The 16,385-nt window shown below is 41.7% G+C and overlaps 1 protein-coding gene across 1 annotated transcript; it reads left to right on the top strand.

Moving 5' to 3' along the window:
- The first annotated feature begins 6,936 nt into the window (after positions 1-6,936).
- gtpbp8 (GTP binding protein 8 (putative)) lies at positions 6,937-15,851 on the top strand. The gene is made up of 7 exons (XM_035407768.1): positions 6,937-7,088; positions 7,965-8,337; positions 9,900-9,998; positions 10,174-10,304; positions 12,485-12,584; positions 13,601-13,719; positions 15,640-15,851. The coding sequence occupies exons 2-7, from the start codon at positions 8,008-8,010 to the stop codon at positions 15,749-15,751; spliced, it is 891 nt and encodes a 296-aa protein (XP_035263659.1). The 5' UTR covers positions 6,937-7,088; positions 7,965-8,007; the 3' UTR covers positions 15,752-15,851.
- The last annotated feature ends 534 nt before the right edge of the window (positions 15,852-16,385 follow it).

The following is a 16,385-nucleotide window of genomic DNA, read 5'->3' as shown; positions in this document are numbered from 1 at the left end:
CCTGCATATAAAATCATGAGGGCACAAAATGTATCTAGACAATTTCTTTTTTTTTTTTTTTGCACTACAAGCCAATGCCATTTCCATTTCCCATTACTCCATAAAACCCCTACTGCCTCTTTCATGATTATGACTATTATGTCATATAAACCGTGATTCAATGAACAAAAATGATGAATGTTCCTGTTTGACTGACAGTCAGCGCTGAGTGACTATCAATAAATAAGTTCCTTGGTGGGGAGGGGGGTGGGGGTTATATAATTCCTGCTCCGTGTACTTTGAGAGCTTGCTAAAGAGCCCCCTGTCTCTCTGTTGTCCGTGCTTTGACAGACACCTGTGCCAAGTGATTGAGTCAGAAGCCCTCCCGATGCCAGGTTTCCTGCTCTGCCGCAAAGGGCCTCCTTTTCAGACCCAGAGCCGAGTCCGCCAGCCCAGGACGTCCCGCCACTCCTCTGGAGCCGCTGAACCGGAGTAACGAACCCGAAACCGCCGAGATTCTTTGAGCTTCATGGCCCGCGACTCTAATTCGCCGCAGCCTTCTTTTCCTCCTGTCGCTCGGCTTAAGTCAATATGCTAAACCCATTAAGAGCTATCCGCACAGAGAGAGGGAGAGTGCAGGGAGGAGGTGGGGTGGGAGGTATTGGGGGGGGGGGGTTAGGAAAAGTAGAATAAATTGTAAATTGTGCCAGCCGGTGGTTCTGAAGAATGAATGTGTGTGCTGGGCTGTGTTTACTTTGCTTCAATTTGAGTCAATGTACAAGTAAAAGAGAGGTTTTTTTTAACTTTTATTTTGACATTTGTCAGATTGCAAGGCTTTGCTTGAATCCCGCTCAAGCTAAATTAGGTTATTTCCAGACCCGGCCAAAATACCGAAGCGTTACTGTGGAGAAGTGGTGGGGAAATTGGAATTTCTAGCCAGATGGTTGCAGGGTTGAATTCCCTTGAGCATGCCACTTCACCCCAGTATCTTCAGCAAGTAGCCTACCCAAGTTAGAATGGAATATAGTCCAAAAAATTAAAATGTGTGTCTCATCCACGGTGGAAAATGATATGCAAATGAATATACATTTTTACATTTTAAAAAATCTCTATGGTCTTACTTTTAGGAGAGTCATAATGACCTCGCTGCTCTTCCTCGTCGGCTGAGTTTAGTGTATTCTTGTGGACAATACTTTTCAAATCTAAACACTCTCGCAAGTCAGGTACTCACACTGAAACATCCACAGTTGACAAATAGCCCAGAAGATGATTACATATATAGCTGCATTGCTGTGAGATCAGGGCAATTAAATGTCGCTGTCTGCAGATCGGTCCAAATATTCCTCACCAGTAATGCTTGTACTTAATTAATTTTTCCTTAAGTTGACAAGATTAGAGTCTGGAATGAATAACAAATCATGGTTGAAACCATTGACAGATTTATGTGTAATTTGTGAACAGAATTGGTTAAGAAAAGCATTTAATGCATTCCAAAATAAACTTCTGAGTTAATTTGACATCTCTTCACACATTAAACTTTTATCATGAACGCCAGACGCCACAAATTACCCAATGTGAATAAATAGCCTTTTTTCCAAGGGATATGCAATCATAAGGAGACACCTGTTTTTAAATATCTGTATAAGAGAGACAAATTAAATTTTAATAGACTTCTGAGGGTAAGAGCAACAGAGGAAAATAAGTCACTGAGTGAAGAAATAGCCACAATATGTTAACATTTCAGATCCTTCAAATTCTAATGCAATTTGCTTACAACAGCTACACGCTAATGGCAATTAAATGAGACATTGGGAAAAGTCCCGAGTGGCTTCAATGCATAAAGACAATAACAAGCACAAAAGATTCAATTATAAATAAGAAGCCATCAGCCCTTAGCCAGCTTGTCATCGTCAGTGTGTCTGTAAGACTGAGGAGGGAGGGCAGCAGGCCAGCTGAAGGACAGACACACGGACAGGCTACAGGCCATGGAAATGCCGCCCGGTACTGTCCCTCTCCCCTACTCTCCACAGAAACCACGTTCACGCGCCGGATTCAAGCACCACGTCTGGGTTCGCCTGGGAGCTCGCTCCATGCAACAGACGATAATCTCGGACTGACTCAGCCCTACTGCCGAATCCGTGGTCCTCCACTACCCTCTGCTGGTGGAGAACTGTGACCGACAACCAAATTCTGTAAGAAGTTTTGTACTTCTTTTTTACTCTTTCCATTATATTTCTTCTGAGTAAATCCATCATAATTCTTATTATAATAAATTATATAGAATACATTTACATTTATGCATTTAGCATGTATAAGAGACCTGCATCATTGCATGAGTACAGATTAGGCAATGAACAGATGGCAACGAAGGAGCAAGAAAGAAACAGACTAAGTATAATTATTAGTTAGCATATTTTAGAAAACATGTTAGGATTCATATTTTTAGAGGTAGTATAGGTAGGGCTGGTATGAGATCAGAATTAGTTGACCCGTGTACAGGTTGAATATGTGCATTTTCAGTCTGTAATAGGAGATGGCCAGTGATTCTGCTGTAATTATTGTAGTTGGGAGGTTCGTTCCACCACTGGGGGGTCAAAACTTTTTAGTAGGTATTGCCCCCCTTCCTGAACTATAGCCTAAGATAAATTGGCTTTTAGACATCATGGCTACATGATTGAAAAATCATTTCCAGCTCACCGTTCCCCCCGAAATAAGCACAGCGTCTTCTTTGCAGATCCTCATTTCAGTCTATTTTTAACCAGGGTCTCTCTGCCCCATTCTCTGTTAACCACAGTAGGTTCTTACACCTGTTTAGTTCAACACCAGAGACTGTGCAAAATGAAAAAAAAGTATAGGGCAATTATAGAAAGCAGAAACCCATCACTGAGCAGGAAAGGAGGCAGAGGAGCCAGAGAAAGAGAGAGAGAGGGAGAGAGAGAGAGAGAGAGAGAGAGATAGAAAGAGAGATAGAGAGCAGAGGGCAGAGATGCAGCAAGCTGCTCAGAGTAAACCCAACTCCTGAGTACATTTACAGTGATTTGGTATATTTTATGTGAACTCAAATAACCTGTTAAAGTTCATAGTGAGAATTTTACTGCTTAGACTCCAAAATAAAGGAGGTTATGTGGCACCATTTTTTCATATAATACACACACACACACACACACACACACACAATCTCCCCTTAAATTGTGTTTAAAGCCAGTGAGGGAACTGTCCTTTCCTGTCTCGTTGGGCAGACAGCAGTGATTTGGTGCCTCAGGGGGGTGTGGTGGTGATGGACTGCAGGTTAATTACAGGTCCCCCCTCTCTGGACAGTGGCTTGGTGCAGCGCCAAACTGTGCTCTCATCATTGCTGCTCGCTCACACAATCCCCTCCATCTGCCAGCAATGTAATGCAAGGCCAGACATCCAGAACCAGACACCGTCAGCTCTGAACCGCTTCCTCGTAAAAGAGGAACTCAAGGCACTTGTCACAACCGGGACAAACATGTACACGTGCTACGAGACTCTGCATTGCCCTCAGGAACAATCCAATGTTCCTAAAGGGGAAGTGAAAGTAGGATACCCAGTCATAGCCATATCTCCTTGCTGCTGTAATGAAGTGTTTGTTCTTTAAATTGGGAAATTTGTTGATATAATATCTGGAAACGTTTTATGGTGTACCTAATGAGAGAGATAAAAAATGATAACACAAGACAAAGCTGGCAATGATGGAAGTGTTTTATTTACTTTGCCACAGTAGCTTGAACCTCATCTGTGTGGGGATTAGCATTCTCTGCAGAGTAATGGAGCTCTTCTCAACCTTGGCAAAGAAGAGGAGAGTAGTTAGTGGTTCAGATATAAATCAACTACAGTCGAGAGAGAGAGAGAGAGAGAGAGAGAGAGAGAGAGATACTGCAGATAAAGAGCGAGTAGCGAGAGAGTGACAGCAGCACAGTGTAGTCTAACTTGACATAAGACAGAAACCGCAGCCTTGAAACATAGATGCACACATCAGAGAAAACCAGAACAACTGTTTTATAGAGACAGAGATCAGAGGCAGATAACCAGTGTCTGGAGAGGAAGATGGCTGTACCACCACAAAAACACAACATCGCTTCTCGAATTCCCATAATTCCAAGGAGAGTATTCACTTTGAGAGTTTAAATTTAACAACAACACTGCATCCCTTGTAGATGGGCTTTTGTCATTAAAAATTCCCAATAGCATTTGTAAAGTTGTTCTCTATTTTCTATGTGTTTGCATGGTTATGTGTGTGCCTATGTCTTTCAAAACTCCAAATGAATCACTCTGTGTGGTTTTAGGACCCACAGTTTCCAAAACACCACATAACGTGGAAGCTCTGAATGATTAGTGAAGGAACTGCCACCACACCAGATCTACAAAGCTTAATCTGTGTAGGCCTCTGTCAAACTGTACAGTGTGGTTTCTCTGGACAGGCAGTGATCTCTGGATCCCGTCATTTGTTTAGTTATTTGTTTCTTCATTTTGGGTTATCTGCCTTACTGTCTCAAGGTCATTTTCACCCATCTCCTCCTTCTTCAAGCATTGATAGAAGGAGGACGAAGCTCTTAGCAGTTCACAGAAAATTGATAAGCTTTGAATGCTGGATGCTAGCTCTGTAATATCCTGTATACACCAACTGACAACATATGTATATTGTATTCGAGCAGGAGGGAGTTCTATAAAACGGAAAGAAAGAGAAGATATTCAGAAATAAATCTGTAACAGAACACTGTGCCACTTATTACCTCCCAACCCACCCACCTCTCCTCTGATGAAAGCTAAGGGCTTTAGCAGAAATCAATTAATTGAATTCACATACACACACGCGCGCGCACGTGCATACACACCAAAGAGCCATCCGATACCTCATACAAGAGAAGAAACAAGATAACTGGGTGCTGTGAGACAGAGATAGAGGGATACAGAGGGATGGAAACAAAGATTAGAAATGGCAAAATATTTTTAATGATTTGTTTTATTTTTAATGATGTGTTGCCAGAGAACATAAAATTTCATGGCGAACCCACATTAGTTGTCTATTTTTTGGGAGATTGATTGGTCTGGTATTTAATCCCATGCATGTATAATTAACAATGAGGTACAACAGTTGATATCAGTTTTTTTAACAGATTTAATGAAATAGTGATTTATATTGCTTTAGGAGCATAGAGAGGGCCTCTGGTGTCTCAACTTGATGCTCTGTTTGCTGTAAAACTGTCGACTATTGACTGCCTGCAGTAATATATCCTGTAAATGTGATTTAGAGCACTACGGGACCTTTTTCGCGTGAAGCCTCTGAAATAAACCACCGTGCTGTCTCTCTAATTCAGTAAGACAGGATCGGGTCTGTGGGGGTATAAAATCAAGCAATCTGATTGGACGTCTCCACCGGACGCTGTTGGCTGTCGGAGGAAACTCATAACTGTATGTGCGCTTTAAAGGAGTGCAAGATGATGATACCTGGGGAAATATGAATGAAAAATAGACCACAAAAAACACTGCTGAGTCAACAAGGCAATCATTGGGCTGCTGGGTGGCTCATTCAGTTAAGGCACCACATTGTAGTGCACGGAATACCCCCAAGGTCTTGGATCAAATATATTATGTGCCAGTGCCGACTGTGGCTGGTAGCCAAATGTTGGGTGTCATGTTTATTTTATAATAGAAGAAGATCACAGAAGAGTCCACATACATCTATTCACATTGTATCTTTACCCATCTTTATCCATTTCACAGTTTTTTTTTTTTTTTTTGAAAGGGGGTATAATAAGATCGTGTTGTTGCCCTTGGCAGTTTTTCTAACTGTTTTATCCCATGACCAACTCCCATGACCAACTCTTTTTTGAAAACATTTATTTTCTGTCAAATAAGCACATCTCCTAGGCCTAAGGATTTTTCAGTCCATTATTACAACGTGAAAGTATTTTATTTCCTTTTTGAGGTGGCAGAGGCAGCAGACAACACAATTTGTTCTGAAATACAATATTCTTGCCAATGTTTGCTTTAAAATTGTACTTAACATGCCTTCTAAAAGTCACTCGGTACAATAGTTGTCACTGAAATGGATGATTGAGGAACCAGGGCATGTGTGAGCCTGAAATGGGTCCTCAGTGTGTGAGTCAGATCTACTGCATGAAACCGGAGGGCTTTGTGGACAGGAAAGTAACAACCTCTGACAACTCTACAACCAGTGACTAGTGGCCAAAAAATGTCTAAGTATCGTTTGCATTATAAAGGACGTCACTTGGTATGAATGAGGAGGATTTCACAGAATCCAAAAAAGGATTAACAGGATTTGAAGTTATCCTCTTCACAGGCATGAATCATCTCTGTACGGACATCATTCATACTGTTTTAATCTAACTGTTGCTCCATAATTGTTTTATGGCTTTGTAAATATTGTGTTATCTGAAATGAAAACATTAGGGAGCAGATAAATTCATGAGCATGCAGGCCACTTCATTTACAGCACAAAAAAAAAAAATGATGGCTGCAGACATGGCAGCTGAACATATGAAAACTGAAGTACAAGACCAGCTACATTTAAAAATACAAATACATGAATGTCTCTCACACAACAAAAATACATTTCAAAATATTGAGTATTTTGCGACACATTTCAATAAATAATTTAATACATAATGTTGAATATTAAGTCTTGAAAATATTAATAGAACAAAAAACTAACAATGCTGATGTTTTGTCTTCCATAAATAGAAAGATATATATATTGCGAGTACTACTTAGTTTTAGTGTTACAGAATTATCGTAGGGATTGATACAAATAATAACAATAGAAAAATAAAGATATATTAATTAATTTATATGGTTATATTAGATTATAGCACGTCCACAAAATGATTAATTTCCGCAAATAGTATAGACTACATTAAAATAGAAGTGCGGTACCATTCTAATCAATGTCGGTTTCACTGGGACGAAAGTAAGTGCAACACTCCACACGAAACATGGAAGTGCTAGAGAGATGTTTTCAATATGCGAGCTGGAAATTATGAAGTAACGGCACTCCTGCGTCAGTAGATCTGTTGTTAGATCATTGACACAAAGCCGTGAACAGGGATCAATAAAGATCTGATCTGGTACGTAATCAAATATTTCGCGCAACAGTAAAATTAAGCTGTTAACTAGCTAGCGGTAGCAATGCAAGATATGCAGTCTACCACCAAACTGTACCTGACTAGCTAGAAGTTAGTAGAGAGTTATGATATTAGAGAAACAAGACCGGACGGTAACAGACTGATTAGTAGCACTGGAAACTGGGAAAAATTACGATTTTACGATTCATTATTTTATTCGACAAGGCGCGTCACTCGTGACCGATTCCACATGCCATAATGTTCTTACTATGCAGGCGGTCTAGATGTCAACCCAGCCCACAACCTTGAACTTACATTAGCTGTTGCCTTGTGGCATGGCTGGGTAATTTGCTGGGGTTTTTTGATGTAGTGATCAAACTGATGTCATATTTTCGAGACGGCTTTGTGTAACGCACAGATAAGTATGAAGTACGTTCAACCACGACCATGTCAACATTAAACCTTGGGTAAGGTGTATATGCTTTTGTGGTTTTAAAGTCTAATCGTAACAAAGAGTAGCCTAAAACTATTCACTCTTTTGTTGGCTATAAAGAAAATTAACTCCAGTAACAGTTTTACTTGGGTAATTTAACAAGCGCAGGGTCCAACCATTTTGTTTCTATCCAAAATTCAGATATGTTAGATAATGTTTTTTGCACCTGTTAATATTATCTTTTATCATATTTACAGTGTGTAGCATGTTCAGTAAGCATGCTAACCCTAAGACAGTTTTCAGTGCAGACTGCTGCCCTTTTTTAAACTCAGTGCTAGGTCAGCAGTTTAGACAGGGGACCGTCATACAATTCCCAGCTCACCCTCTGACTCCACCTCCTGCTGTTTGTTTCGATGTTTCCCTATGTCTCCTTCCCATATTTGCAGTGTACCCCTCCAGGTGAAAGCTGTGACAGCAGACCCCTGCAGGATGTTCCGTCCAAAGGCCTGGGTGTTGCTGCTGGCCAAGCCTGCGTTCTGGGCCGTCCCCCTGGGGCAGCGGCACACCCACACCCTGGCCTCTTTTCGTGAGGCGTCTCGTCTGCCAGAGAGGAGGCTGCGGGGCCTGCTGTTCCCCTTCAGCGAGCTGGAGGGTCACCTGGCCCCCGGAGTGCGGCGGGGGGAGTTCAGTCTGTTCCAGCCCAGCGTGAGGGACGTCTCCAGGGCCGAGCAGCTCTTCACCCCCTCCACCAAACACCGCATTGACTACTTCACCTCTGCTGTTAGGATGGACCATGCACCTGGCATGCAGCAGCCTGAGGTCAGCACAGGTGGGTGGGCGGTGGGAGGAGTTGAGTGTGGAAATAGGGCAGTTTGGTTTGGTGGGGAGGCTAGCAATTTGGTTGGGTCATTCAATTAGGTGGCTGTGGTCAAATGGGTAAGTCAGGAAACAACAGTTCCTGACTTAAACATAGGAAATGCAGCAAAAATGTCTTTTAATAACATCGAGCTCAGCTGTTTCTCAGGTGGTTCTTACTTGATCTTACATGACTCATGTAAACATAAAATATTTATTGTGTGTCTTGCATCAAACCACATTCAAAACATATTCTGGTTTAAATTGATTTTTGATGTGCTGTCTAGTATTAAAGTGCAGATAATCATTATGGAAAACATTTTTATGTATAGTATAATCAGAATAATAATCATTATTTCTGTTTGAGACTAATTAAATCTGTATGTATTTTATCCACCTGCTTTACTCTGCACCTGCTTCCTGTTATCTACTGAAGGGTTTTACTCATACACCCTTGATGCAGAAATAATAGGCAAATTAGTTCCTAGTCCTCCCTTCAAAATAAAAGCCAGTGGAGCCTCCCTTGGTGTCGGTTTCAGCCTGCCGCAGACATGAGTGGGCCAGCGGGTGCTGCCTTTTAATGTGGGACCACCGCTATGTCAGAGCCCTTCTGGAGAGTATAAATCTAATTATCGCTTCATTGCGCCGAGAGAGAAAATGGCTGTAGGGGGCAGCGAAGTTCTGGAGAAACACTGTTTTTGCTACACTTTTTGTCCTACCTCTGTGGCCTGAGATTGTTTTTTGGACCCTTGGGGGGAAGGGGTTGTGCAGTCATCGCTTCTGTAATCTCCCACAGAAAGCTGGTCCCCTCTGGGTCCTACACTACAATATTAATCACTGAAATCAACTGAGAAATGGGCCTGACGGTCTATATACCTTCCCCTCATAAAGAGAGGGCTCCCTTAATCTTTGCCATATCACCCTGCAGGTCGAATCACAGAGACATTTCTGCTGGGAAATACGTCCCGGTCCATTCGTTTTCCATTGAGCAAAGAAATGTGTGCCGTCTGAAGAAAATCACATGGTTTAAATGTTAGTAATTGTTGAGTCAATCTGTCGACCTAAAATTAAACTGCACTGCAAGCACCTGGAGGGTCTCATTTAACCGGTAGCATAACAAAGCATCAGAACCGAGTTAGTAAATCATGTCGGCGATGCCGCTATCTGGTTAGTTTCTTGTGAAAGGGCTTATTGCCTGGTCTGAGATGAGATATTGACGTCTACAAAACAGAGGGCCTTGGGAGCTCAATAAGACTTAAAACCTGTCCATTGATCTTTTAGCTTAGTGCTAATTACTTTCACATCAGTTCTAAGATTTAGAACTCAATTAATTGGCAGGAAAGTATAGTGCTTCCCTTTTTACCCAGTTTGTCGCTTGTACTTAGACTGTCTGGCCTTGCCTAACCTTCTGACTAGACTTTAACAGTTTTAGTACTGAGCGTGTGTCAGGGATATTGTGTGCGTGTGCATGTGTTTGCGAGCGTACGTGCACGCATGCGTTAAGATCTCTCTTTCTCTTTCTCAAGGTGTGTTTCATAGGTAGGAGTAACGTGGGGAAGTCCTCTCTAATCCGCGCACTCTTCTCCCTGGTGCCTGGCCTCGAGGTCCGGGTCTCCAAAACGCCGGTGAGGAAAAGACTGTCTCCCTCTCTGCCTTCCCTTCTTCTCTGCATCTCTCTCTAAGTCTTCTTTCTGTGAGCCTCTTTCTTTGGCTGTGCCCCCTCTTTTTGCAATTCTGTCTTTCTCTCCATCATCCTTAATTCCCTCACTGTGAGCATGTTTGGGTCTATGGTCCACACAGGGTCACACAAAGAAGCTCAACTTCTATCGAGTGGGAAAGGCTTTCACTGTGGTGGACATGCCAGGCTACGGCTACAGGGCCCCTGAGGACTTCCGGGACATGGTGGAGTCTTACCTGGAGGAAAGGACAAGGTATGGCCTTGAGCTTCCTCTTTAAACTCCAATCAAAAATAATTCTTTAACATGTGGGTCCTCACCTTTTGAATAATGTATCCGTCACGTGCTGTATCTAATGTGTCATATATACTACTGTAACCCACATCTTTGGGCTATACAGTTGAATAATAGCAGTGTACCGCCATTCAATGAACCAGAAGCACCAGTACTCAGTATGCCAGTGGTCACATTCATGCAGGTTTCTATGTTTTTTTGGACAGGGAAAAAGGAGCCTGAACACAGAGCCAGAAAAGCAGATTACAACAGGCAATGACCCAGTCTTGAACTACAACAAAATAATTACTCCTGTTTCTTTGAGACAAACGTCTTTCGGTGTTTGACGTTTGTGTTGTTTATTGATCAAAATATTTACTCAGCCATTGGTAGCATTGCGAGATTCGAAGAGAAAGCGCTTCATTTTAATAAAGTCAAGAAATGTCGTGCTCAGCTAGCGTGCTCGACTTGAGTAAATAAGAACAGAAATCACTCCTAGGGTTTTTTAATATTATTAGCCTGTGTGGCAAAAAATTCGTTTTGATCAGAGCCAAAACATTACTTGTAGCTTACTTCATCTGGCTAATCCCACTGTTTCATTCTGCTTCTGTTGCAAGTGTCATAATGAAACAATGAACGACATGTATTTATTGTGTTATTATTGTCAATTGGCATATTATGGCAGAATTGTTATTTTTATCAGAATGCATGTGTAAATTAATGTAAAACCGATTTTAAAAATGCTCTGTGTTCCAAAGATGCAGCAATTCATGGGCTAGCGCAACCACTGTACGCACCCGACCCTGGCTTTAAACCGCAGCGTGCGTGCTTTGTTCTGCGGCTCGCGTTTTATACAGCTGGCACAAACTTTGAGCTGCATTGCCATGCTCTTGCTGCTGCGTTGTCACGTCCAAGCTTTCGAACGCAAATTAAATCTTGAGTGCACGCTCTATCGAGGCAGTGACAGACAGCCCATTATTGATGACTGGCAGGAAGAATAATGAAGGCATATTCTGAGTTAAGCTGGCATAGCACTTGGTGTAGTTTTTTTGTTTTAAAGGGATAGTTCAGTTTCTGGAGTTTCAGTTTCAGTGTGTGTCTAACAGTTTGTCAGACCGTTTTTGTGTGCTGAAGGTTATTTTAGATATTTCTAGAAGTTTCTAACAACCTGTCGACTTCATGATGGCTGGTTTTGGGGCAATCGTGAGTTTGTGGTTTAAAGAAAAAATATACGCTGCAAGTGACTCCACAGCAGTTTGCACAAATAAATTATGTCTCCAGATGCTGTACAGTACATGTGGGTATTTCCTGAATTTTTCCAAAAATTATGTTGAATCTTATTTTCCTGTGATGTATGCAGCCTGGCATGGAGTTGTGTTGCATTTACTGGGCTCTTGATAAAGAAGGTCACTGGAATCATGAGCTCCATTACATACCAAAACATTTTGGCCAAAAACCTGTTTTCCTCTGCTGGGAAGCTCAGACTTGGCTGCAAATGGGTCTTTTAGCAAAACAGTGTGTCTCAAGCATACCTCAGATTCAAGCAAGGAATAGTTAACCGACCACAAAATGACTGTTTGGCAATGAACAGCTCAGTTTCCAGAATTGAGACTCCAGGCGTGATCACGTTTGTGGTTTGAATTGCAGAAGGGCAGTGTATAAGCGCAGACCAAATGTAATATATATTTTAATTTATATATGTATATATAGAAGGATATTGGAAGATTTTGTATGGAGAAATCGTTAAAAAGGTCCCCCGATATGTTCACCAGTTTCATGAACAATGCTAATTTACAGAAGAATGGCATTAGCCAACAAAATAAACCCACAGGAATATTAATAAAAACATCCAGCTGCTAGCATTGCAGGAAGAGTGAGTTAGCATTACTTTCTCCTCAGTGAGTACATGTATTAGTCCGGGTATTTCCATGTCCTGGGGGGGTGCGGGGGTTCGATGCGGTTGACATTAAAAACTCGCACGCAAAGCGGTCATAATCTTTATTGGCTTGGTGGGTGGTCAGTCATGCAAATAGGCTTATGCTTTTCATGCATGCAGTCAGTTCATGATAATATTACGTAACTGACGCCGGTGAAGCGTGGAGCTCCACGTAACCGCAGGACTCATTAGTCCCACCGGGTGGCGCTCTTCTCACGTTTTCCAGCCTGGTGAGGACGTTCCTGTTGCTTGACGGTTCGGTGGGGCTGCAGGAAGTGGACAAGATTGCCGTGGAAATGTGTGAAGAGCTGGGATTGCCCTACGTGGTGAGTAAAACCGACATACCTCTTGATGTTGATGCTGTATTTGTGCACAACAAGCATTTTTGCGCTTGCTAAATTGTTTACATGCGTGAAAGTTATATTTTGAAAATGCAGAATTCACCAGCTGCTCTGGACAGGAAGGAAATGCTAGTTATCGGTTCATTACAGCTATGGAAAACTCATCACTTTAAGAATGCTTAAAGATTTCGCATATTGTTAAACGTAGATAAGTAATTAATGGCATTGTGGGATCATTAAGCTGTTTCAGTATAACTATGACCATCGCGACTAAGTAATGGCTGAGGGTCTTTCTTCTTACAGTAGACAAGGCCAGGGTTATGCAGTTTGACCAAGAGCAGGAACATTGCTGAGTATTGATATGGTGCAGTCCTTCCTGTATTTCCAGGGCTTGCCAACAGGTGGCACAAGTTGACCAATTAATGTGATTTTTTACTGATTTTTACAAAGATTTTTTGTGGGGGTGGCTGTAGATGTGTGCTGTGTTCATACTTGGTTGTACTTGTAATCTTTTCGGTTTGGTGAATTAAAGCTTGGTTCTGGTTTAGACTTGGTATGCCGGAAACTCTGTGAGACCGTAACATACAGCATCTCATCTGGGGATAGAGTGTCGTATGGCATAGCTGACACTTGAAGTGATTTCCTGATCTCACTCACTATAAACTGACCTTCAGGGTGCTTTATTGCCATTAAATGTCTCCAGAGCAAACAAGGCTTTTAGACATTATCACAGTTGAACAGTTAGGAAACACTGTACAAACAGAATAACTTTGTTAGTTAGCAAAGGTAATACAGTTGACAAACACCATTAAAAAAACAGCAGTAAAAATGACCACAAAAATGAGCAAAGATTGCTTGAATTATGTTTTCCTGTGTGTGGGTCTTCACTCAGTGTCCCTCAGGTTATAGCAAGCAGAAATGTATTGTGCTGCTAAACATGAGTGACCGTCTCTTCTTTGTTTCCCCCTCCCGTGCACTCTTGCCTTCGGCGTCTTGTGCAGATTGTGCTGACGAAGATTGACAAGGGCAGTCGGGGGGTGCTGCTGAGAAACCTGCTCCAGCTGCAGGAAGTCATCCATAGGCACACAGGAGGATGTTATCCCCAGCCCTTCCTGGTCAGGTACGACGGAAGGCTCTAGAAGAAGGGATTTAAGATGCCCTTAACCAGTATTACAGTATTGTTACAACTGCATTCAAGGCTTGACTAGGTGGCTTCATGTTTTGTGAAAATTTGTTGTTTGTTTTGGCAGTATGTGCATGTTATATTCCATTACTGATTTGATTTGAATTGAATTTCATAGTGCATAAGACAAAAAAATGGTGTTACCAGGTAATAGGGTGAAAGGGGAGAGGTTGGGTGGGGAGGGGGGGTGAGGTTCTTTTATTTTATTTTATTCTAGGAGGAAAAATTAATGCCTGAGAGAAGACTGAATAGTTGTAAAAAGCATTATGTATTTGGCCTTTACATAGTGGTTTTACAAATGCTACAGTTTTACAAAACCGCTTATATAAATGCCACAGGCTTTTAGGACACAAGGTTTTTAAATCGCTTTTCAGTTCTTCATCTGCTGAGCTAGTGTGTGAAAAAGGAGTGGAGAATCAGTCCAGTCAGTAATTCATTCTGCTTATTTCTGTCACCACTAATCAGTTAGCTGGCTATAGGCCTTCAGATTAGATTAGATAAGATCAGATCGGATAAGATAAGATGGCGTTCGCACATATGATGCGATCGGCAGGGCAGCAAGCCGAATGCTCTTGCCACATTAAGATCACAGGCACTCAAAGGGCAGGTCACCGGCGGTGAGGCCAGCCAGAAGCTTGCTTCCCAGATAACCCCCTTGATAAGACAGGGACACTGACGAGCTACCACATAGCCGCGTACTAGCGATGGGTACGAGTAGTGGATTGATCGTTCTTTTTTATTGTCTCTTAAAGGCTATGCGTGTACAGCTAAACTGTGTGTTGGAACTTAGCTCAATTTATTTATGATATGTAAAAAAAGAAGAAACGCAGTAAAATAGAGGATATTTCTTCATCTAATATAAACAGAATAAAATAAATATATATTTTGAAATGCTTGTTTTGATTGCAATTATGCTTTTTGTTGGTAATTTGTTGTATAAGCTGGATAATGTACGATCGGTTGAGCAGGTGCTGAAGGAAATTGCTCATCAATTGCAATGAAAACAGTTTGTGTCAAAATATATGATTCCATCGCAATGGAAACGTTACTTAAGTATTCCAAATATCCCATACATTATCCCAATAAATGTGTCTTTCTAGTACATGAACCAGGTTACCTAACATTAGTCTGGTTTTAAGTCCAAATTGTCTCACAGCATGTTTGTTATCACAGATAGCTAGCTAGCCAACTACTTAATTATATTTAAAACAGAGGCTAAACTATTACATTGTCAAGCTATAACTAGACTAATTACTCCCTATACAGTCATTTATGGACATTAAGCTGACACTGTTGCAAGTATGATATTGTAATTTGGTTTGCTTGCTCTAACAGATTTCCACTTTATTTATCAAGTCAGACCGATGCGTACTTATTTATAACGGTGATTGAACTTTTGTAGGTGCTATGTCATAGCAGGGCATAAAATAATGCAGAAAAGTCCCAGCGAATCAGAATTGTGTATTCAGCCAAGCCATTGTACAGTACATAGATTTTGTGGACGCCCCGCATTTGTGAATAAAATTATTTGTATCATATATCTGGCACTGAGTGTCTTTATTGACATGATTAAGACTATTATGATGGAAAAGCTTGAGGATTGATTTGATTTGTGCTTTGTTATTTGCATGTGAATTTTCTATACAACAAATTGTGCCGCCCAGCCAAGATCACAATACCACATACAATGAACTGCCTCCAAGACACACACCACACACAGCCATACATGCTGAACTTCACACACACATGCTTGTACACACTCATTGAAAGGCCTTGCTAGCAAGCATGCACTCAGACACACAGCCATTCATGCACCTGTGCTCTCTCTCTCTCTCTCTCTCTCTCTTTCTGCGACAGCTCTACACAGTTCTCCGGGATTTACCTTCTTCGCTGTTTCATTGCACATGTGACCGGGAATCTTGACCTGGAGATGGCAGTCAATCAGGGAACGCCAAAGGGGGTCAGGTGACCTTCCCCTCCTGGGGAGGGGGGGTGTGACTGTACATACTGTAAGAAGAAAAAAACATTTGATTGGTTTAATAAAAGCAGTAATGCAAATATGTTTGTGTTTTTCTCCTATTTCGACAAAGTCACCCTCACCTGCTTTTACAGCAGCAATACCACAGTGTATGCACTCCTATGATGCTCTTGCCTGTGAATCTACAGCAAAGCCAGTGGCTATTTTACACCCAAAAGGCCACAAAAATACAACAGAAAAGCCATTAACTATTTTACACTCTGCAGGCCACACAGTACTACCGCAACATCAGTGACTATTTTACACCCTACTGGCCACACAGTACTACAGCAGAATCAGTGACTATTTTACACTCTACAGGCCACACAGTAGTACAGCAGAATCAGTGACTATTTTACACTCTACAGGCCACACAGTACTACAGCAACATCGGTGACTATTTTACACTCTACAGGCCACACAGTACTACAGCAACATCAGTGACTATTTTACACTCTACAGGCCACACAGTACTACAGTAACACCAGTGACTATTTTACACCCTACTGGCCACACAGTACTACAGCAGAATCAGTGACTATTTTACACTCTACAGGCCACACATTACTACAGCAACACCAGTGAC

This window comes from Anguilla anguilla, chromosome 3, assembly GCF_013347855.1.
Source record: "Anguilla anguilla isolate fAngAng1 chromosome 3, fAngAng1.pri, whole genome shotgun sequence".
NCBI classification, from domain to species: Eukaryota; Metazoa; Chordata; class Actinopteri; order Anguilliformes; family Anguillidae; genus Anguilla; species Anguilla anguilla.
The sequence above is the reverse complement of the archived record's forward strand: the minus strand, read 5'-3'. Positions and strand labels throughout refer to the sequence as shown.

Coding starts and splice junctions, on each gene's coding strand:
- gtpbp8 (XM_035407768.1), top strand. CDS start 8,008: ATGTTCCGTCCAAAGGCCTGGGTGTTGCTGCTGGCCAAGCCTGCGTTC. Junction 8,338..9,899: donor CTGGCATGCAGCAGCCTGAG/GTCAGCACAGGT, acceptor CTCTTTCTCAAG/GTGTGTTTCATAGGTAGGAG. Junction 9,999..10,173: donor TCCGGGTCTCCAAAACGCCG/GTGAGGAAAAGA, acceptor TGGTCCACACAG/GGTCACACAAAGAAGCTCAA.